This window comes from Hyperoodon ampullatus (assembly GCF_949752795.1).
Source record: "Hyperoodon ampullatus genome assembly, chromosome: 1".
Taxonomy (NCBI): domain Eukaryota; kingdom Metazoa; phylum Chordata; class Mammalia; order Artiodactyla; family Ziphiidae; genus Hyperoodon; species Hyperoodon ampullatus.
In genome coordinates this window covers 138,747,647-138,772,637 of record NC_136914.1, presented here as the reverse complement: position 1 = coordinate 138,772,637, position 24,991 = coordinate 138,747,647, and the positions used below count along the sequence as shown (strand labels likewise).

At 34.7% G+C, this 24,991-nt stretch overlaps 1 protein-coding gene across 3 annotated transcripts; it reads left to right on the top strand.

Moving 5' to 3' along the window:
* Positions 1-3,214: 3,214 nt before the first annotated feature.
* PLK4 (polo like kinase 4) lies at positions 3,215-19,381 on the top strand (the record flags this gene model as incomplete). 3 transcript variants are annotated; one of them, XM_079714142.1, is made up of 16 exons in its annotated part: positions 3,215-3,244; positions 3,910-4,005; positions 4,748-4,843; positions 4,925-5,039; positions 7,238-8,264; positions 8,999-9,099; positions 10,985-11,352; positions 12,178-12,282; positions 12,656-12,758; positions 13,965-14,114; positions 15,022-15,155; positions 15,251-15,342; positions 15,494-15,641; positions 16,417-16,557; positions 17,741-17,847; positions 19,269-19,381. In XM_079714142.1, the coding sequence occupies 16 exons, from the start codon at positions 3,215-3,217 to the stop codon at positions 19,369-19,371; spliced, it is 2,916 nt and encodes a 971-aa protein (XP_079570268.1). In that variant the 3' UTR covers positions 19,372-19,381. The 3 variants fall into 3 exon arrangements, with proteins under 3 accessions (XP_079570268.1, XP_079570269.1, XP_079570267.1); XM_079714141.1 differs by lacking the exon at positions 3,215-3,244 and adding an exon at positions 3,741-3,773; XM_079714143.1 differs by lacking the exon at positions 4,748-4,843.
* Positions 19,382-24,991: the final 5,610 nt, after the last annotated feature.

The following is a 24,991-nucleotide window of genomic DNA, read 5'->3' as shown; positions in this document are numbered from 1 at the left end:
CAATGCAATCCCAACTGAAATCCCAGCAAGTTATTTTATGGCTATCAACAAGCTGATTCTAAAGTGTATACTGAGAGGCAAAAGACCCAGAATAGCCAGTGCAATATTGAAGGAGAACACAGTTGGAGGACCGATACTACTAAGGGTATTGGGTCATATAAATCTACTGTAATCAAAGCAGTGTGGTATTGGTGAAAGAACAGACAAATAGATCAATGGGAAAGAATAGACAGCCCAGAAATAGATGCACAGAAATACAGTCAATTAATCACTGACAAAGGAGCAAAGGCAATAGAATGAAGCAAAGCTAGTTTTTTCAACAAATGGTGATAAAAAAAACTGGTTATCCACAATGCAAAAAAATGACTCTATACACAGCCTTTACAGCCTTCACAAAAATTAACTCAAAATGGATCACAAACCTAAAAATAAAACTATAAAACTCCTAGAAGATAACACAGGAGAAGAAGATTACCTTGGGTATGACAATGACTTTTTAGATACAACACCAAGACACAATCCATGCAACAAATAATTGATAAGCTGGACTTCTTCAAAATGAAAAACGTCTGCTCTTCGAAAGACATCATCAAGATAATGAGAGACAAGCCACAGACTGGGAGGATGTTGCAAAAGAAACATTGATAAAAGACTGTTATCTAAAATACAAAGAACTCTTAAAACTCAACTATAAGAAAACAAACAACCCAATTAAAAAACCAAGGCAAAGAGTTCAATCCATATCTCACCAAAGGAGACAGACATACAGATGGCAAATAAACATATGAAAAGATGCCCTACATCATATATCATCAGGGAAATGCAAATTAAAACAAGATGCAACTACACAGCTATTAGAATGGCTAAAATCCAGAACAATGATAACATCAAATGCTGGTGAGGATGTGGAACAGGAATCCTAATTCATTGCTAGTGGGAATGAAAAGTGGTACAGCCACTTTGGAAGACAGTTTAGAAGTTTCTGACAAAACTAAAATATACTCTTACCATGAGATCCAGCAATTGCTTTCCTTGGTATTTACTGCAAGGAGTTGAAAACATGTCCACAGAAAATCCTGCAAGTGGACATTTATAGCAGTTTTACTCATAATTGCCAAAACTTGGAAGCAACTCAGATGTCCTTCAATAGGTAAATGGATAAGTAAACTGTAATATATCCAGACCATGGAACATTATTCAGCGCTAAAAGAAGTGAGCTATCAAGCCATGAAAAGGCATGGAGGAAACTTAAATGCACATTACTAAGTGAAAGAAGCTAATCTTTAAAGGCTACATTCTATATGATTCCAACTAGTCAACATTCTGGAAAATTCAAAACTAGGGAGAAAGTAAAAAGATCAGTGGTTGCTGGGGTGGGGTGAGGGCGGTGAATAGGAGGAGCACAGAGGATTTTTACGGCAGTGAAAATACTATAATGATGGATATATGTCATTATACATTTGTCCAAACCCATAGAATATACAACACCACGAGTGAATCCTAAGGTGAACTATGGACTTTGCATGATTATGATGAGTCAAGTAGGTTCATCCTTACTAAAAATGTACCTTTCTGGTGAGTGATGTTGATAATGGGGGAAGCTATGCATGTTTGAGAGGAGGGAGTATATGGGAACTCTCAGTACCTTCCACTTAGTTTTCCTGTGAACCTATAACCGCTCTAAAAAATTCTTTTTTTTAAAAAGTCGATATAATCCCTGATACTAACAGAATAAAGGATAAACACCACAACCTCCACCCCCTCCAAAAAAAAATCCCCCACAATGACAGCAAATTACAGGAACTTCTGGAAGTTTAACAGCAAAAGCAAGTCTAATTGGAAGACTGTACTCTGAAACCAACCGCTCAAGCATTGTAATATATAACCCTAAAGGAAGGATTTCCAGGAACGAAGGGAAAAGTTGACTTTTCTCTGAACAGCTTTTATACAGCTTGCAGGTAGACAGACTTACGTAAACCTGATATATCCATTAATGTAGAAGAAAAGAGCTTTCCATTTAGAAACTGACCTAAGTTTGTGGAGTAGTTCTCAGTTTGTTACATATCCTTGCTGAATATCACCATCTTCTCATCTGCATAAAGTATATCATACCAACCTCAGAGGTCTTTTTTTTTAGTTATTTCTGAGATATACATTTTAAAGTAATAACAAGAATTATGACTTATAACATTATACAAGAACATATAAGATTTTCATGAATTTCTAAAAATTTCAGAGGTTTTTTTTTTTTTTTTTTGCGGTACGCGGGCCTCTCACTGTTGTGGCCTCTCCCGTTGCGGAGCACAGGCTCCGGACACACAGGCTCAGCGGCCATGGCTCACGGGCCTAGCTGCTCCGCGGCATGTGGGATCTTCCCGCACCGGGGCACGCACCCGTGTTCCCTGCATCGGCAGGCGGACTCTCAACCACTGCGCCACCAGGGAAGCCCTCGGAGGTCTTTTTTGATCAATACATTATCGCATGTGTGCGAGAACTCTCAAATGTGCTATTCTACAAATGGCATTACAATTAATAGAAATTTACCAAAATAAATAATGAAGTCCATTTTCTTAAAGCACCGTATCCATTCATTATCGATATGAAAAACTGGAGTAAGCAAAGAGGTGTAAACGGGTGGTTAAGTCAGGTACTGACTTTTTTCCCCTATGCTGTTCTGTCAAGTTTAAGCATTTGGAATTCAAAAATTGTTTTAAACCCTTTACAGAATTGGAAGAAGTAGGTTTTCAGACCGTGAAGTGAGTAACTGACCAGTTGTGAATGTCTCATATCTTAAGCTACCATTTTTATCCGTCTTGAGCGGGTCTTCCAAGAGCCGAACTGCCAGCGCTCCCAACCAAGTTCTAGGCCGCCGAAGCACTTCCGGTCCTCGGCCCGGAGGCCAGCGGATAAGGAGCCTGCCACGCATGCGCGGCCCGGCGCAGCCTCTGCGGAGCGCCCCGCCTCGTTACGTCCCCTCCAACCTCGCTAGAACGTCAACCGGCGGGAGTTTTTCAAAATGGGAGCGCGGAGGCGCCGCCGAGGCCTCGGAAGGTGCCCGGGAGACCTTTCTGTGGCTGTGGTGTCGTCGCCGGGAGCGGCGGCCTAGAGAGCCGAGCCTGATGGACGCCAAGACACGCTGCCTGCTTGGAGCGCTGCCTCTAAAGGACTGCGTGAAGGGAGTTAATCCGGGGCGCACGGACCGCGGCCTGGAAATATGGCGACCTGCATCGGGGAGAAGATCGAGGTGAAAAGACTCGGCAGTCCTCAGTAGGGCGGGTGGGAGTCGGAGTGCTGGGACTCGTCGAAACCCTGGCTGGAAGGGGATAGAGCGCAGCTAACGGCTGCAGGTTGGACGCCGGAGTGCTTTGGGAGGGTCCCAACCGCCGGGGGCCCGGCTGTTTGTGGGCGGAGCGGCCCGCCCCTCTGAGACGCGGGGGCGGTGGGACAGGTGTGTTGCTCGTGGCCCCGCCCTTCTGTCCCTAGACACCGCGGCTTCATGTCAGCGATCCCGCCGGAGCTGCCGCGCTAGAGCAGGGCAAGGCTATCTTCCCCTTCTCCAAGGGGATGGCGGTTACCTCCGGCGGGAGTTGCGGCGGAATTCCGTTCAGGGCCTTAGCCCTCGGGGGCTGGCTGGAGGTGGGACGAGGATGCTGAGGCTACGCTGAGGCTGAGGAACCAGATCATTAGGGTGCTCTATCCAGAGACCAGGCTGGAAGCTCAGAGACCCGCAAGGCGTCAACATGCTGTCCACCCCAGACACCTGCTGTATCGAGGTGTGATACCTGCTTGAATTTTGAATGCAAATTATCCTCCCGATCCATTTTAACCTCTTTTTGCCGGCCCTTTCCTATTTTTCTTCCTTTCTACGTCGAAAATCATCACACATTTTCTTTAATTTTAACTTTTAAGGATTTTAAAGTTGGAAATCTGCTTGGTAAAGGATCATTTGCTGGTGTCTATAGAGCTGAGTCCATTCACACTGGTTTGGAAGTTGCAATCAAAATGGTAAGGATATGTTAATCAGCTTCTCACTTCTACTTTGCAAGTAACTAGAGAGGTTTGCTACTTGAGATGTTAGAAACTCCTTACCTGCCAGCCTTTTCTTTATGCTGTAAAAAACCCATTGCTTAGGTAGAAGACAGTAGTTCCAACAGTTAAACTTAAGGATCTCTTAGGAGATCCTTAACCATGCTTAAATAAGTGTTCTGTCTTTACTCATGTTCATTAGATTTGGTATCTGTTCTAATTATACGTAACTTAGAGTAATTGGTAGCAGTCAAAGAACAAATAATTTGTTTATAATAAGAAGAATACACTTGTGCATAGTTCTGTATTACACTGTAAAAAGCTAAAGTACTATTCTTGATTGTTAGAAGTCAGTCTAATAGGAGTAACATAAGCAAATTAAGAAACACCTAAACCAGTAGGAAAAGGGAAGAGAAGTTTTGTTTTAAAGCTTTGCTAAATTTTATTCGTTGTTATTATCATAGATATGATGGTTGAGCTATTAAATTCTTTAAGTTGGTAGAGTGTATTAGAATGCATTGGGCAAGTTTATTGAATGTCCACTCTGTCAAGCACTCGGCTAGGTGCATGGGGAAAATAGACAACGAAATAAATTGATCTCAAAAAGAAGATAAAAGGACTTCAGAATATTTAAAGTATACTTTCTCTTTTCAAAGTTAACATGACAACTTCACATTTGAAAGTTTATCATCAACATTTAAACCTCTCGTGTTATTTTTAGATAGATAAGAAAGCCATGTACAAAGCTGGAATGGTACAGAGAGTCCAAAGTGAGGTGAAAATACATTGCCAATTGAAACATCCTTCTATCTTGGAGGTAAGATACAAATTTTGTAAAAGTGGCCAAGGGCATTGAATTTTTCTGCATTATAATTTATTATGCCCTTTTACATTTCAGCTGTATAACTATTTTGAAGATAACAATTATGTGTACCTAGTATTAGAAATGTGCCATAATGGAGAAATGAACAGGTATCTAAAAAACAGAAGAAAACCATTCTCAGAAAATGAAGGTAGGCTGTGCTTCTTGTTTTCTTTCATTTTTCTTAAAAAAAATTTTTTTTAGAAAATACAAATATAAATACAAATATAGTTTTGAAGAATGTACTGTTTTATAATATTTAGTAAAACTGTTTCAATTATTATTTCGGGCTATAAAAAGAGATTTCCCCCCCCAAATTAAAAAAGCTGTTAATCCATATAAATAATTCAGGCATTACAGAAGTAAAGTAGAAGAAGAAATTTGCTATCCATCTTTTGCCAAAACAACATTTTAAATTAAGTCATTGGTCACAGTTGAATGTGTATCTTTTCAAATATAGAAAAAGCTTTTTAGAATGCTGTTGATGACTATAAAGTAGTTTCTAAGTCAAACACAGTACCTGTTGAAACCATTTATTATAGGAAATGTCAAACACTTAATTGAGACAGTAATATAATGAGCCCCTATGAACTTACCACTGAGCTTCCAAAACTATCAACTCATTGTTTCATCTGTACCCTTCTTATTCCCCCAATTCCTCAGAGTATATTGAAGCAAATCATAGACATCTTTTTATCTTTAAACGATGCAGACTTTAAAAAGAAAAAAAAAAGTAAGCACAAAGTCACTATCACACCTAATAATTCCTTGCTATCAAACACGTTGTCAGTTTCAGCTTCCCCGGTTTCTTATAAGTAACTTTTTTTACAGTTCAGATCAGGATCAAGTAAGGTCCGTATATCATCACACAAATGATTGTTTTCAAATTATCTTACCCTGCTAACTGACATTGCAGGCTAAGATTGAAAGCTAAGAAAGGTGGTTGCTGATAGGCTTTTTGTCCATTTGATCTATATTTAACCCATTTGGAAAACAATTTGGTCATATGTGTTAAGAGTTAAGGAAATGTTCATATCCTTAGACTGAAAATAAGAACATAATACATAATAAGAAAATAAATTCATATACATATTGATGATGAGTACTGCATTTTTCATAATACTGTATAATAGTAAGGCCTTCTTAAATAAGACAACTTGCAAAAGATAGGAAGGAAATGAATTACCAATTTGACTAATTAAAATTAAGAATGTGTATGACAAAGGATACTGTCAACAAATTTAAAAGTTAAAGATAGGAAGAAAATATTTGTATAACATATGGCTGTCCAATTAATATTTAAAATATAAGGCATGCCTTAAAAGAAAAGATAATTGTATAGGAAAATGGACAGGGGATGTAAGCAGACTGTTCACAGAAGAGAAAGTATAATTGGCCAATAAACATACGAAAAGATGCTCAAAATTAGTAGTCATCATAAGAATGCCAACTAAAATAATGAGTGCCATTTTTTTTACCCATTGGATTGAGACTACCTAATTTCAACAAGGATATGCTTGAAAATAACAGCCTTTTGGAGGGCGATTGGCAAGGTATTAAAATACTAAATTTTATCTTTGAACCTAGTGATTCTACTTCTTGAATTTACCATAATGAAGCACCCCATATATATGCACAAGAAAACAAGCATGTACAAGAATGTTTATTGCTATATTTTTTTATAATCTTGAAATGACCCAAATATTAACCAATAGCAATTTAATAAGATGGAGATCTATGTGTACTGACATAGAAATATCTCCAAGAAATATTGTGAAGTGGCAAAAAAAGTAATAAAGTATATTTTTTACCATTTTTATATTTTAAAAACATTTATTACAGTGTATTTCTATAGATTTAAATGTACATAAGCACATGGAAGAAAAGTTTAAAAGAATATATATAAACTGTTAATAGTGACTACTTTTTAGGAGGGTTTGGGAGGACATCAAAGGAAATTCAGCTTGCTTTTCTTTTTTTCTCTTTTTTACAATTGAATTATTTATGAATTGTTTAATTATAAATATTTTCTCTTTCTATGGACTTCTGGTTACCCTAGTTAACTCTAGTCACTCCCAATTCCTGATAAAATTAAGCTTCCCTTAACTGTATTTAGAAAACTCATTAGTTGGAAAGGACAGAGTTTAAAAGGAGTGCCTAGTTGTCTTAATGGGAATTATTAAAGAATATTATGAAATTATCAGAGTGGTATTTTGGCTGGTAAAACTAAGCTACAAACCAGTTTACTAATTGTCATACTGGCATATGTACTTGGGTTTCATAATGTATTCTAAATACTGAATCTTCAGATTTTCTAAATTGTAAGTTTTATTTTTTGCATTCTAACAGCTCGACACTTCATGCACCAGATCATCACAGGAATGCTGTATCTCCATTCTCATGGTATATTACACCGGGACCTCACACTTTCTAACCTCTTACTTACGCGTAATATGAACATCAAGATCGCTGATTTTGGGCTGGCCACTCAATTGAAAATGCCACATGAAAAGCACTATACTTTATGTGGAACTCCTAATTACATTTCTCCAGAAATTGCAACTCGAAGTGCACATGGACTTGAATCTGATATTTGGTCCTTGGGCTGTATGTTTTATACGTTACTTATTGGAAGACCACCTTTTGACACTGACACCATCAAGAACACGTTAAATAAAGTTGTACTGGCAGATTATGAAATGCCAACTTTCTTGTCAAGAGAAGCCAAGGACCTTATTCACCAGTTACTTCGTAGAAATCCAGCAGATCGTTTAAGTCTGTCTTCAGTATTAGACCATCCTTTTATGTCCCGAAATTCTTCAACAAAAAGTAAACATTTAGGAACTGTGGAAGACTCAATTGATAGTGGACATGCTACAATTTCTACTGCAATTACGGCTTCTTCCAGTACCAGTATGAGTGGTAGTTTATTTGACAGAAGAAGACTTTTGATTGACCAGCCGCTCCCAAATAAAATGACTATATTTCCAAAGAATAAAAATTCAAGTGATTTTTCTTCTTCAGGAGATGGAAGCAGCCTTTATACTCAGTGGGGAAATCAAGAACAAGAAACCAGTAATAGTGGAAGGGGAAGAGCAATCCAAGAGGCAGAAGAAAGGCCACATTCTCGATACCTTCGTAGAGCCCATTCCTCTGATAGATCTGGCATCTCTAATAGTCAGTCGCGAGCGAAAACATATACAATGGAACGGTTTTACTCAGCAGAAATGCCTTCAAAATCCAAAAGATCAGGAGTAGATGAAAATGAAGAAAGATACTCATCCACAAACAGCAATGCTAATATTCTTCACTTCTTTAAAGAAAAGACATCCAGTGGTCCTGGATCTTTTGAAAGACCTGATAACAATCAAGCACTGTAAGAATAATTCTATCAAAAAGCATTTTACTTTTCGATAAACATTGTATTAGCACAAACGTGAAGCTGCATCTAACTAAGGGTTACCTTTTTTCTAACCTTGTCAGATATTCCTGGGGCACTTTTAATTATGACTTCTGTTTTTTAATAGGAAGAGAATCAGAATGATGATTTTGAATTGTGGTTAAGAATCTCTTAAAATGAGTGTATGTGCTCATGAATGTATTTGTAGTTGTGTTTAATACTTGGGAATTTCTAGTGTCATTTTAAATTTTATATGAAGCAGGTCTCCAGTGCAATGTATCATATATTAAACATGTCTGATTCCTAAAGTACTCTTAACAGTAACTGTACACACACACACACACACACAAATAGAGAAAGAAAAGTTGACCCTAAGTGATGAGTAATCATATTATTGACTGCTTCTCACATGAAGGCAAGTTTTTAGTGACTAGTGTTTTTCTTTTTCTGATCTTTGATTTTTATGTTTAAATTAAAAGAGGACAGTAGCCATATAGAAATGTTGTCATAGTGCCATGGGCATTTTGGCATGGGAATTTATCTTCATAGACACAATTTAGTTATGCAAATGTTGGGTTCTACAGTTAATGTAAAAATTTTTAGGTATTCATATCAGAAGAGAGCTCCCTTTTTTAGTGTTTTTTTACCTTAAAAGGTTAGTACCTGATAATTTTTTATTAGTTTATGGGAAATTTTTTTTCTTTGTTTAGCTCCAATCATCTTTGTCCAGGAAAAACTCCTTTTCCATTTCCAGACCAGACAGCTCAGACTGAAATGGTGCAACAGTGGTTTGGGAATCTGCAAATAAATGGTGAGTTTTTAATGGGCTATTTAATAAAAAGTTAATGACTTGGCCACTTACCAAGCATTGCAGTTTTCTATTTGGTTTTTCTTAAGAAAATAGTGCATTTTCAATAAACTGTTACAATAATAGTAATAATTACTGTTAACACAGTTTGAGTATTTACTGTATCAGCCACTGTCCTTAATGCTTAACATATATTATTAACTTATTAATAATTCTCACAGAAACCATATGAGGAAGATACTATTATTAGCCCTGTCTTACAAATGAGGAAATAGTAGTGCTCAAAGGTTAATTTGCCAAGCTGCACTGTCCATAAATACAAGAGAGAGGAGTATAACCCAAGCAGTCTGGCTCAGAGACTTTACTCTTAACCCCTCCGCTCCTGCAGCCTCTCTGTAATAAGTACCTACTATCAGTGCCTATAAAATAATCAAAAGATGGTTGACTTCATTTTTAAGTAGAAGGTGATGTAGACCATCATAGTGTACCAATGGGACCTCACATACACTAAAATACACAGCTACTAAAACCTAAACATTTTTAAACAGCTCTTATCCAAGTCATTATTTTATTTATAGATACAGAGTTTGAAAGTTAAACATTTCTCATTATTGAACATGACATTCACAGAAGGTGGGTTGGAAAATAATGATGGAAAAAGAATACAAAAGAAACATGGAGAGGAGGAGAGAATTTTTTACTAAGTATCATGTTACCTCAGACAAAGTGCATAATATGGCTGTAATTTAAGCAGAGAGTTGTTATGTCACCTCAAGAGTCTATTTTTTTCATGTATATTATTTTCAAGGGCCCAAAAGAGAATTAATCTTCTCATGTGTACTTGTTAAAGATGATAATTCAAGTTTATGTTTTTTAAAACTACAAAACTGCCATGTGCTTAATCTTGCACTTAACCTTCTATTGTGTTTATAGATACTTTTATTTGGTAACATGGACATGTCTGAAATAACCTTGTTTATAATACTCTAGTAGTGCTGCTACAATTTTAAAGTTATATTATTTGATATAAGATATTTTCTGTCATAATGGGAGTTATGGAGGGAGGCACTTAAAAGTCATTTAAGGGGAAAGCTGAGATATAGATTTTTATAATTTAGCATTAGAAAAATTGTCTTACAAAGTTTTATATAGTCTAATCATTTTAAGGGCTTTAAAAAAAATAATGTTCCCATGTGAACTCTAAAACTATATAAAATTTAAATGGGTAAAGTTCAAGAACTGTTTTAGAAATGTGGGTACAAATACATTTGTAATATTAAGTATTAATAATAAACCTATTTCATATATTTTAGAGTGTTTTGGTTTTAGTTGCATATTTTGTAAGTAAAGATGAAATAGTCCTTAGCTTAAAGAGAGTGAATTTACATGTTATGTAGAATTATTACCTGGGAACTCCTCTCAAATCTGTATTTGTTGCAGCATTGACAGTTGCTTTAGTATTAGTAGGTGACCCTAGTTTTTGCTTTGATTGAAAAATTTATTTCATATTAATATCTTTTCTTTCTTAGTCTTAGACAAGTTATTCCTTCGCAGGCTGGCTTAAAATATCCTTTTAAAGTCACTATTTTATTATGCGATATCTTTTTTTTTTTTTTTTTTGGCCGAGCCGTGCAGCTTGTGGTATCTTATTTCCCCAACCAGGGATTGAACCTGGGCCCTTGGCAGTGAAAGCGCCAAATCCTAACCACTAGACTACCAGGGAATTCCCTTATGCCATATCTTAAACTGAAAAATTACAAGCTTTTTTTTAAAACTAGATTTCTTTTCTTCCTCAGGAAAAAAGAATGCTACTGTAACCAGCATGACATTGTTTTGTGTAGACTTGACTTTTTATTCACTAAATTGCTTTATTCTATGTATATTATAGCTCATTTAAGAGAAACTACTGAGCGCAACAGCATTAGCCCAAACAGAGATTTCCAGGGCCATCCAAATTTGCAGGACACATCAAGAAATGCCTGGACTGATATAAGAGCCAAAAAGAGCCCTGATGCTTCTGATAATGCACATTCTGCAAAACAGTTGAATACCATGAAATATATGACTGCATTTCACAGTAAACCTGAGATAATTCAACAAGAATCTATTTTTGGCTTAGATCCTTCTTCCGAACAAAGCAAGACAAGGGGTATGGAGCCACCACTGGGTTATCAGAAACATACATTAAGAAGCATTACATCTCCTTTGACTGCTTACAGGTTAAAACCAATCAGACAGAAAACGAAGAAGGCTGTGGTATGTCCATTATTTTTCTAAATCACTGGATGATATTTTCCTTGAGTATATGGTTTCTGGTATCAAACATAATGATATCTTTTCAGTTCCCTATAATGTCCCTGTATTTTTGATACGTACTTGATAAACTCACTTAAAAGAGACTGGGTGTTTATGGAAAAATAGCTGTTGTTTCCTTCTGGGTACTTTAAGAATGGTGAATTGATAGTAATTTTTGAATTTTAAATTATTGATAATGAAAAACATTTAAAAGTAATACTGGCTAAATACTGTGTTAAATATTATTCACAATCCTAATAACTAAGTTAATATTGAATACTATCTTTTGCTTTTGTTTTCATTGTTTCTACATTTAATCTAGTCTCAAAAAGATAAACTAGAAAATATAACTTTTTAACAACTGAAACTATTTAAAGAAAAGGAGTATGCACAAAATTAAGTATAGCATTTTTTTTAATGTCATGTGTGCATTGGGAATGGTGATTTTGATTTTTTAATTCTGTCTTCATCCTTTTTGTCCCTTTCACCCAGTCTTGCCTTTATTTGGCGTGCTATTGTCTTTTCAAGCTCTTAAATTTTCCACCCTACCTTTTGCTTTCTTTCTGCTCACTGGTTATCATTTCACACTTCATTATACCTTATATTTCACAGTTGTGCTGAAATACACCTGTGTTCTAGACAATTGCAGTGAAGCAGCTATTTGATTTTTACTTTAATTTTTGTTTCTGCCATGGTTAAGTACTTTTCTCTTAACTAATATGTATGTCAGAACTGTTCTGGTAAATAAGAGAATTGTTACTGATTTTAGTTTTATTTTTTTTTTAGGTGAGCATACTTGATTCAGAGGAGGTATGTGTGGAGCTTCTAAAGGAGTATGCATCTCAAGAATATGTGAAAGAAGTTCTTCAAATATCTAGTGATGGAAATATGGTAATGTGGATTTCCTTTATTATCTTGCAGCTTCATCACTTAAGCATTTAGCATTCCATTCATTCTATAATGATATTTAAAAAACAATTTTTAGTCACTTTTCCTGATATGATAGTATCTCTGGAATTCAAAAACTAAAATAGCATACTACATACATTTAAATAAATTAGTGTGGTGTAAAAACTAATTATAACCAGGAACAAAATCTAAACTTTAGGCTTAAGTTTAAAAAGCAAAATTATTACTTTTAGAGAATATTTAGCATTTTCAGTAAAAATAATATACATGTGAGCTCTTTTTATAATTTTAGTAACAAAATATAGTGCTCTAACTTAATGGCATATAATCAGAATTCTTAAAAATTTTTTGCCAGATCACTATTTATTATCCAAATGACGGAAGAGGTTTTCCTCTTGCAGATAGACCGCCCTCACCTACTGACAACATCAGTAGGTACAGTTTTGACAATTTACCAGGTATGTAAATTTACCAGGGAATAAATTTAGATAATGGATTTATATATACATAAACTCTATACTGTGGGTATCATAAATTGTAAATATTTTGGCTTCAGTCGAGATGCAGGTTATGTTCTTATAACTTTATATCTGGTGAGATGTGCTATACCTTACTAATCCAATGTTTAGTCATATTCTGTGTTATAATGGTATTTTATTGTTTACTTAAGTAAAAACTAACTCTAGAATATTAGTCATGTGTCACACAAATATAATTTGTACACTTGTATAGTTACAATTTGTCTAGAATCATGTTAAAAATTCAACATGAAGTATCTGGTTTTTGACTTTTGAAATTATTACTGTGCTACATAATGATCACTTGTAATTGTGGTTAACCAAATTTGGCTCCTGGTTTAGCTTCTGGATATTATGAATTGGGAAATTAAGTACTGCGTAGTAAGACTTCCCTAAGATAACTTAGAAACAAATAAGAGAACCTATCTAATCTAACTCTGTTAGAAATTAAGACACGTAGACAAGACTATCAAATATTATAAATGACCATAGTTACAGGGAACTGCTAAAATTTACTACTCTATGTTTTACTGATATAAAAAGTGCTACATTTCTTTTCCTAAAGTCATTTGGTTCTGTTATCTCAGGTAGAACTCTTTTCATTTCATTTATTAAAACTTTCCTGGAGTCATTATCTTACTTTTAATAAGGAGTCAGTGATTCAAATAAGAGATTTTTTAAATAATCATGAGACTGGGACTTCCCTGGCGGCCCAGTGGTTAAGACTTCACCTTCCAATGCAGGGGGTGCGGGTTCTATCCCCTGGTTGAAGAGCTAAGATCCCACATGCCTCATGGCCAAAAAACCAAAACAGAACAGAAGCAATGTTGCAACGAATTCAATAAAGACTTTAAAGATGGTCCACATCAAAAAAAACTTTAATAAATAATGATGCTAATCATCAGATTTTGTTATATACTTCTTAGGAATTTTATTATACTGTCTTTAGTTTTCATTAAAATAGTAGACTTACATCTCTAAAATATTTTTATTTGGGTAATGGGACTGTTAACTTTGGGTAATGGGATTATTAACTTTCAACTTGAATTTTTGAGGAAGAGTAGAAATAAATGTTAGATTGTTATGGAATTTATGTCAACACTTTGTTCCCTAATGTTAGGTAACTTTTTTGTTTTCTCTCCCTAGAAAAGTACTGGCGAAAATATCAATATGCTTCCAGATTTGTGCAGCTTGTAAGATCTAAATCTCCCAAAATCACTTATTTTACAAGATACGCTAAATGTGTTTTGATGGAGAATTCCCCTGGTGCTGATTTTGAGGTTTGGTTTTATGATGGTAAGTGCCATTTAGAAATGGTAATTTTTTTCCCTTTAGTTTGTAACTTAGAAGTTGTGGGGTTTTTTGGTTTTTGTAAATTCAACACAGTGAGCTTTATTTATTTATTTTATTTATGGCTGCACTGCATGGCTTGCGGGGTCTCAGTTCCCCAACCAGGGATTGAACCGAGGCCACAGCAGTGAAAGCTCTGAATCCTAACCACTAGACCACCAGGGAACTCCCCAAAACAGCGAGGTGTGTGTGTGTGTGTGTGTGTGTGTGTGTGTGTGTGTGTATCCATACATAAAAATTATACAGCACAGTATACTCTATGTCAAATGTTAATCAAAATTTATATATACTTGCTTGTAAACAATTTATTCTCTAATACGTATATTAATTCTCTTTCCCCTTTTGGCTCCAGTTTAACAACATTCTGATTGATATTATAAAAAATAGCATGAAATAAACAATATCCTGTTTCTTACTAGAAATTTAAACGGACACATACCAAATTTTAGAATAATAAATATCACAAAAGGATAAGGTTGAACCAGAGAATTTTATTTTCTAAATCTATAAAGATGTTACTTTTTAATCTGTAAAGTTTCCTCCTTTAAGAGACACATAGTACATACACTCACACAGTACACATAATTATAGCTGTCCTTCAGTTATGTTTTTGTATGAGAGTAGTGGTTTTTTAAAAATATAAAAGTATCAAACTTAAGCCAGTTATATGTGGAAAAGAAAAATGGCCTATATTTTTTGAATACTACTTTGAGAGCCTCATTTTATTAATGGCCAATAAGTGAATGTAAATGTTACCTTGATCTGGGAGTCATTATGTACTGGGGTGTGATAATGAATATAAACCTAGTAATATTTAAAGAAATAATAAAGGGTTTTCTGCTTAATTTTTAAGGAGCAAAGATACACAAAACAGAAGATTTAATTCAGGTGATCGAAAAGACTGGCAAATCTTACACCTTAAAAGGTGAAAGTGAAGTTAATAGCTTGAAAGAGGAAATAAAAATGTATATGAACCATGCTAATGAGGTATGTACCGACTTTTAGTAGGTTTTTTCTTACCAATTAATAATAATACAAATGACATAGACGAAGTAATGACAGAAAGCACTCTTTTGAAATAGGGCCACCGTATTTGTTTAGCACTGGAATCCATAATTTCAGAAGAGGAAAAGAAAAGTGGAAGTGCTTCCTTTTTCCCAATAATCGTAGGAAGGTAAATGTTTGAAAATTTATTAAATATGGCTAAAATGTGTAGAAATGTTTTTTTAAAAAAAACAGTTTAATGTTTACATTATGAACATTCTTTTGTTTTCTATAAATTGAAAGCTTTAAAGGAATGTATTTGACATATCTTTCTCCTTCAGAAAACTTAGTAGTACTAGTTCACCTAAGGCCTTAACACCTCCTCCTTCTGTGGATCCAAACTACCCAATGAGAGAGACACCATCTCTGAACAGAATGATCATAAATAGTGCAGCTTCTCCAGAACAGGCACCAATACTTAATCCTTCTGTAAGTAAATATATGTCACTTCTGTACTTTAAACTCTTCAATGATTGCCTAATGTCCTTGATATAAAACTAAAACACCCTACTGTGGCCTTACTATCACCTACCTACTTTTCCAGTCTCATCCTGAGCTACCCCACACTCTCTGTGCCTAGTTCCTTGATTAAGCCAAACTCTCAGGGCCTTTCCACATGCTGTTCACTTGACCTGGAACTCTTTTCCCAAACCTCTTAATGGCTAATTCTTTCTCATCTTTCAGGACTCAGTTTAAATATTACCTCAGCAAGGCTAACCTGACTCCTCTGGGAAAAAGCTAAATATATTAACATATATTGTTTTATTTTTACATAAACTGCCTTAATATCCATGATAGAATCATGGTTAAACAAACTTATATTTTTACTCAATGAACTATCATGCCAATAAAAACTATATAGCAATGTAGTAAAATGCAAGATTAAAGAAATAGATCTCTGTGTGTGTATATGGGTATGTGTGTATTCACACACACAAACATACATATATATAATTGCAGCTATGAAAAATTATACCTTGGGAAAAAAAGACAAAAGAAATCTACCAAAATCAAAACAGTAGTTGTGTGATTTTTTTTCCTATTTTATACTTTTCCAATTTTCTGTAATGTGATTGTATTTTTTTAATTTTGTCTTTTAGAAGTTAATTTAAGATAATGAAAATCTGGTCATCATCTACTTTTGCTGAAGTTGGCTTATTAGAATGCTAAGGAATAATATCTTCCTTTCTTTTATTGTTTGTAGATGGTTACAAATGAAGGACTTGGCCTTGCAGGTGCAGCTTCTGGAACTAACAGCTCCCCTAGTAGTCTAAAAGATTGTCTCCCTAAATCAGCACAACTTTTCAAGTCTGTTTTTGTGAAAAATGTTGGTTGGGCTACACAGGTGAGAAGTTAGATTTCTCTTTGCAAGACAGTTTTTACACCTTTTTTGCATTGATTATATCATTAATAATTTTCACATTTTTTAAATTTGTATACAGATGGAAAGCTCTAGATATTGTTGATAACAAACTGCCTGCTAGGGCCTAGGTGACCTGTTCTTGCCATTTGTTTTTAAAGTAGAAGTCATGATGATGGCTAAACATTAGGATTTGAGAATGCCCAGGGTGTCGTAAGTTTTAAAAAGTATTTGTAATCTATATTAATAGAGTAACTTTTATTTGGCAGAAAAGAATTTTTGCATTTGAAAATTAGGTCTACATTGAGTTTCAAACTTAAAGAATTTTATGTAGGTGTAAACTTAGATTTGTATATTTTCTGAAAGCTTGAACTTTGGAGATGTTTGAGCACAGCACATGTAATTTTTACTTAACAGTGAAGTTAAATACAGCCTAGTCCTTTATGGGGGGTAGGAAATAACGGGAAGGGAACTCAGCATTTGTTGAGTACATGCTATGTGGTACCATGTTTTCCATATACATTGTCTCATTTCCCAAAATAAAACCTAGTAAAGTTGATGTTATCTCCTTTCATAGATAGTAAAATTATGGCTCATAATGGATGGTTGACTTGCACATTCCTACTAGTTAGTTTGCAGAATCTGGATGTAAACCCAGGTCTATTTGATTCCAGTGTCCATGTCTTCTCTGTACTCTGTTTGGAGTGGCACATTGTAAACATCAGTGACTAAAGAAACCAATTTCAAAAGCAAAGATGTAACATTCTCAAGCAGAATAGAAATTCTTTTGGCCTAAGAACAAAGAATAGAGGGAAATTCTAATTTAAGAAAGTGTTGCTTGGTTATTTCCTAAATCTCTTCTTGGTTAGAAATACTATGGGAAAGGAAAAAAAAAAAAAGCTTGCTCAGATATCCTAGTGGAAATGAATGGGAAACAGGATTTATGTAGAATAATTTTAATTTATGATGCCCTATCCATTAAAGGAATAATCTGTAAAAGATATGAATATTCTCAAATGTTACTACCATCACAGCCCCAAATTTGTAGTTACCTGAAGGGTTGTTTTTTTTTTTTTTTTTTAACTATATGAAAATCCTGTTAAACATGAGTACCTTTTAAGAACTTCATATCCTCTATAGTAATTTTGCTTGCTTATTACTTTTATAGTTAACTAGTGGAGCTGTGTGGGTTCAGTTTAATGATGGGTCCCAGTTGGTCGTGCAAGCAGGAGTGTCTTCTATTAGTTATTCATCTCCAGATGGTCAAACAACTAGGTAAGTTCTTAAACTACTGGTTGAGATTCAGCTCTTTTCTCTAATTTTATCTATATGATGAAATAAATGACTTAATAAAGTTACTATTTTCATGTTGACAAAGTTCATATTATTATTTAAACTTAAATATTCATAGCAGCTCATATAGTCTTTTTAATGCATATTTTATGAATATTTACAGGAATGCAGGGTAATTGGTATGGATTATCCACTCCAAGTGGTTAGATTCCTTTAGCCTTCTTATTCCTTCAGTCTAACTAGGCTGGCCCTTTTCAGAAGTAATGGACTTCTAAGTTCAAATATACTTAGACAATTTACATAAAAGAACATAGAAACAAGGAAGCTTTCTTTTAAAAGGTAACCAGATTATTTTTCCCAAATGAAAGGCTATATCCTCTGATCTAATGTAAAGTGATTCATGTTTAAAAGACTTTTTTGAATGTATATATTTCTTCTAAATGAGGATGTATGCCAGGCTAATAAGTATGCTAACAAGGAGGATCTCGGAATAGTAAGAATAAGCAGTAGTTTGGTCTCCACATTTCAAACCATAACTTACTGAAAAGAGGTAGGGTGCCAACAGTGCCAGTACAAACACGATACTTTATGAAAAGTGCATACTGTAGAGAAAATACTTGGTACAGATATAATTTGTGGATATCTACCAACTGCTTTTGTGTGTATATATGCAGTACCATCATTTAAAGAACTCATAAAGTGAGAGGTTTTGTTAAATCAACTCTTTCAAATGCTCCAGAAAGTGGAAGGATACAGATATAAAATGGGAAGAACCCATGTTCAGAAGATAAAAGTTCAGATTTTACTTGATATGGTCATTTGGAAATTTTTAATATTTAATAGAAATGTATTTATAATGTATTTAGCTTAGTATTTTCTTTAAATTAGGGTCTTCAATTTAATAAGGAATCCAGATTTTCAGCTTGCTTTAGAAATTATAAAGTCCGTTCAAGTTTTTTGACCTAATTTTCTTTTTATTATTTAAATACATTTAGAAATTGGTCTATTTTAAAAGGAAACAGGGACTTCCCTGGCAGTCCAGTGGTTAAGACTTCACCTTCCAATGCAGGGTGGTGTAGGTTCAATCCCTGGTCGGGGAGCTGGGATTTCACATACCTCACAGCCAAAGAACAAAAACATAAAACAGAAGCAATGTTGTAGCAAATTCAATAAAGACTTAAAAAAAAATGGTCCACATCAAAAAAATCTTTAAAAAATAAAAATAAGTAAAGGAAACAAATTGAGTATGCTTGATTTAAGTATCTAATAAATAATTTTGTATGATCTCTCTGAAGTGCCTTTGCCATTGAAGAACTACTGAAAAATATAATGTGCCTTTTGGTACTCTTACAAACCAAGTGACTAAGTTATAATTTTATCTTTTTCTCTTTTGCTTCACTTAGGTATGGAGAAAATGAAAAATTACCAGAATACATCAGAAAGAAATTACAGTGTCTTTCTTCCATCCTTTTGATGTTTTCTAATCCAACTCCTAGTCTTCATTGATTAAAGCTCCTTTTAGATATATATATGTTTAATAAATAACGTTTTTGTTGGCTTTCAAGTAAAGTGACTTTTTTCATTTTAAAAAACTTCTTCAGGAAGCCTTTCTATAAAAGAGAATTTTAATCTATACCATAACGGATGTATTCTAATGAGAGAACAAAGCAGAATGCAACTTGAGTCACTTACAAGATGTAGTGGTCGTAGACTAAAATAGGACACCTAACTTTGCTATTAGAATATATACCCCTAAAATTACTGTGTTCACATATTTGTATTGAACAATCTTTTAAAGCAAAAATATAAATGGTGTGTGGTATATTTCTGCATTTATTTTTTTCCCTACTTCTTAGACATGTTAAGAATCATGGACAAAACATGCTGGAGTTTCTCTCTATGCCAATAAAATGGACAACCTGGAAGAAATGGACAAATTCTTAGAAATGCACAACCTGCCAAGACTGAATCAGGAAGAAATAGAAAATATGAATAGACCAATCACAGGCACTGAAATTGAAACTGTGATAAAAACTCTTCCAACAAACAAAAGCCCAGGACCAGATGGCTTCACAGGCGAATTCTATCAAACATTTAGAGAAGAGCTAAGACCTATCCTTCTCAAACTCTTCCAAAATATAGCAGAGGGAGGAGCACTCCCAAACTCATTCTACGAGGCCACCATCACCTTGATACCAAAACCAGGCAAGGATGTCACAAAGAAAGAAAACTACAGGCCAATATCACTGATGAACATTGATGCAAAAATCCTCAACAAAATACTAGCAAACAGAATCCAACAGCACATTAAAAGGATCATACACCATGATCAAGTGGGATTTATTCCAAGAATGCAAGGATTCTTCAATATACACAAATCAATCAACGTTATACACCATATTAACAAATTGAAGAAGAAAAACCATATGATCATCTCAATAGATGCAGAGAAAGCTTTCGACAAAATTCAACACCGATTTTTGATAAAAACCCTGCAGAAAGTAGGCATAGAGGGAACTTTCCTCAACATAATAAAGGCCATATATGACAAACCCACAGCCAGCATCGTCCTCAATGGTGAAAAGCTGAAACCACTTCCACTAAGATCAGGAACAAGACAAGGTTGCCCACTCTCACCACCCTTATTCAACTTAGTTTTGGAAGTTTTAGCCACAGCAATCAGAGAAGAAAAGAAAATAAAAGGAATCCAAATTGGAAAAGAAGAAGTAAAGCTGTCACTGTTTGCAGCTGACATGATACTATACATAGAGAATCCTAAAGATGCTACCAGAAAACTACTAGAGCTAATCAATGAAGTTGGTAAAGTAGCAGGATACAAAATGAATGTACAGAAATCTCCGGCATTCCTGTACACTAATGATGAAAAATCTGAAAATGAAATCAAGAAAACACTCCCATTTACCATTGCAACAAAAAGAATAAAATATCTAGGAATAAACCTACCTAAGGAGACAAAAGACCTGTATGCAGAAAATTATAAGACACTGATGAAAGAAATTAAAGATGATACAAATAGATGGAGAGATATACCATGCTCCTGGATTGGAAGAATCAATATTGTGAAAATGACTCTACTACCCAAAGCAATCTACAGACTCAACGCAATCCCTATCAAACTACCACTGGCATTTTTCACAGAACTAGAACAAAAAATTTCACAATTTGTTTGGAAAAACAAAAGACCCCGAATAGCCAAAGCAATCTTGAGAACGAAAAACGGAGCTGGAGGAATCAGGCTCCCTGACTTCAGACTATACTACAAAGCTACAGTAATCAAGACAGTGTGGTACTGGCACAAAAACAGAAAGATAGGTCAATGGAACAGGATAGAAAGCCAGAGATAAACCCACGCACATATGGTCACCTTATCTTTGATAAAGGAGGCAGGAATGTACAGTGGAGAAAGGACAGCCTCTTCAATAAGTGGTGCTGGGAAAACTCGACAGGGACATGTAAAAGTATGAGATTAGATCATTCCCTAACACCATATACTAAAATAAGCTCAAAATGGATTAAAGACCTAAATGTAAGGCCAGAAACTATCAAACTCTTAGAGGAAAACATAGAACACTCTATGACATAAATCACAGCAAGATCCTTTTGGACCCACCTCCTAGAGAAATGGAAATAAAAACAAAGATAAACAAATGGGACCTAATGAAACTTCAAAGCTTTTGCACAGCAAAGGAAACCATAAACAAGACCAAAAGACAACCCTCAGAATGGGAGAAAATATTTGCAAATGAAGCAACTGACAAAGGATTAATCTCCAAAATTTATAAGCAGCTCATGCAGCTCAATAGCAAAAAAACAAACAATCCAATCCAAAAATGGGCAGAAGACTTAAATAGGCATTTCTCCAAAGAAGATATACAGAGTTCCAACAAACACATGAAAGAATGCTCAACATCATTAATCATTAGAGAAATGCAAATCAAAAGTACAATGGGATATGATCTCACACCGGTCAGAATGGCCATCATCAAGAAATCTAGAAACAATAAATGCTGGAGAGGGTGTGGCGAAAAGGGAACACTCTTGCACTGCTGGTGGGAATGTGAATTGGTACAGCCACTATGGAGAACAGTATGGAGGTTCCTTAAAAAACTAAAAATAGAAGTACCATATGACCCAGCAATCCCACTACTAGGCATATACCCTGAGAAAACCATAATTCAAAAAGAGACGTACAAAAATGTTCATTGCAGCTCTATTTGCAATAGCCCGGAGATGGAAACAACCTAAGTGTCCATCATCAGATGAATGGATAAAGAAGATGTGGCACATATATACAATGGAATATTACTCAGCCATAAAGAGAAACGAAACTGAGCTATTTGTAATGAGGTGGATAGACCTAGAGTCTGTCATACAGAGTGAAGTAAGTCAGAAAGAGAAAGACAAATACCGTATGCTAACACATATATATGGAATTTAAGAAAAAAAAAAGTCATGAAGAACCTAGGGGTAAAACAGGAATAAAGACACAGACATACTTGAGAATGGACTTGAGGATATGGGGAGGGGGAAGGGTAAGCTGTGACAAAGCGAAAGAGAGGCATGGACATATATACAGTACCAAACGTAAGGTAGATAGATAGTGGGAAGCAGCCTCATAGCACAGGCAGATCAGCTCGGTGCTTTGTGACCACCTGGAGGGGTGGGATAGGGAGGGTGGGAGGGAGGGAGACACAAGAGGGAATGGATGTGGGAACAGATGTATATGTATGACTGATTCACTTTGTTATAAAGCAGAAACTAATAAAAAATAAATAAAAAAACGCTGGAGTTTCTGAATTTTGAACATGTAAATAATGTATATTTATGTTACAAGTAACATATGTAAACATGTATATTTTATATTTATTTTTGTAGCACTAGTTGGTGATGAGACATTTCTGAAAGTTCATTTTATTAAAAAAATAATAAATACAGTGTTACTTTATCTTTTGATTTATTTAATTAAATACTTAATTTAGGGACTTCCCTGGTGGTGCAGTGGTTAAGAACCCACCTGCCGATGCAGGGGACATGGGGTTCAATCCCTGGTCCACGAAGATCCCACATGCCATGGAGCAACTAAGCCTGTTCACCACAACTACTGAGCCTGTGCTCTAGAGCCTGCGAGCCATAACTACTGAGCCCGCATGCTGCAACCGCTGAAGCCCGTGCGCCTAGAGCCCGTGCTCTGCAACAAGAGAAACCACCGCAATGAGAAGCCCACACACCGCAACGAATAGTAGCCCCCGCTCGCCGCAGAGAAAGCCCGCATGCAGCAATGAAGACCCAACGCAGCCAAAAGTTTTTTTAAAAAAAGAAAAATATATAATTTAAAATAAGTTACATAGTAAACTCATTTTGAGTTTTTTTTTCCTGTTTAAGAGCCAATTAAATTTTTTAAATTAATTTTTCAAAATGGTAAGTACATTGTTTCTCTACCTTTATCTGAAAATACCTGTATATTTTAATGATAAACATTTTAACACTGAAGACCTCAACAATGCAATTAACTAACATGAGGAAAAAATATTTGATAGTGGGACAGCAATTCTTAATGTAATACTCAAGGTAAAATAGGAATAGAATGAAACTACTTAAATATAAAGACTGTTAATGCTCCCTGCTGATTTTTATAATCAGAGACATATTGGAGCCAATTCCATTAAATAGGAATACCCAATGTCACAATTATTCAGCATTGTTTTGGAGGTTGTTACCTACCGCAATGAGAAGAAAAATAATAATTTGTAACATAAGTTGCACAGTTAATAAGAAAAAGACAACCCAATAGAAAAATAGGCAAAAGATATGAACAGATAATTCACAAAGGAGAAAATCCATATAACGAATCAAAATCCATATACTCAACCACATCTGTAGTTGGAGAAATACAAGATTAAAACAAAAATCATTTCCCTTTATGAAAGATTCGTAAAAAAATAATAGTGGTATGATGAGCAGGGCTTTCTCAGGTGTTGTTGATTACAGTGTAAATGATAAAGCAATTTGGCAATATCTATTAGAATTATTTTAATACATAGGTAACCCAACTTTGGGGAGGAAAATTATGTAAACCCTTCTCTTAGGGATAAAAGTATGATTAGAAGAAAGAATTTCCTCTTAAAACTGGAAATAATTAAAGGAACTCCTAGCTTAATTTTGAAGGCTAAAGACTCAAGTACATTTTGCTTTGACAGAATTTAGGTGTATTTTTATCATCTCCTTTTTAATAAGTCTTAATGTGTCTTTATGTTTCAGGTATTTCTCTTATACATATTATACAGCTGAATTTTTCAATCCAATGTAATAAGCTCTGTAGTCTACTTTGTTTACATTTATCATTTCTGATTTATTTTCACTGTTTGTCATTACAGTTCTGTTGCATTTACTTCCCATCTTATTCTGTTTTCTACTAACCATACTTCTTTGCTTTTATTTTCCTTTCCTCCCTTCTTTCACGTTGAATTTCCTTTTCATATGCATATTTAAATTTTCTTTCAGCAGATTTTTCTTCAATTAAAGTTTTTAGAATTTTTTCTGTTTCATTGCTTTGGTTTTCTTCTTCAAGAACTTCTGCTATATGTATGTTAAATCACCTGTGCCTAATTTTTATATCACTTTCTCCACATCATTTTTTTCTCTTTATTTCTGTTATTTTAATTTTCCTCCATCTTTAATTTCCCTTAAGAAGTTATCTATGGCATCTTATTTACTCTTGTGTTACTTCTAATTTGTTCTTCATGTCTGAAATTATTTTTTAAGTTTCTTATTCTTTCCTGAGCTCTGCCAGCAATATTTTCATAACTTCCTATTATCTTATTTCTCTAGTTCACTTGGAAATTTTCCCATTTCTCAGTTTTTTCAAATTACGATGTTATTTTTTAATCTTTCCATTACTTCATAATTTCTTTCATCTCATTTTATGATACATTCTGTTTTTATCTGTTTTACGGGCATATCTGTCTGGCATGCCTTTGTTGTCTATGATAACATTAGTTCAACTGCACTTTTCCTGTTTCTCCTCAGTATTTATTCCAGTAAATGGCATCTGCATCACTAGCTCTTCATGTCAGGATCCTGGAACTCATGCTTAACACCTTATTTT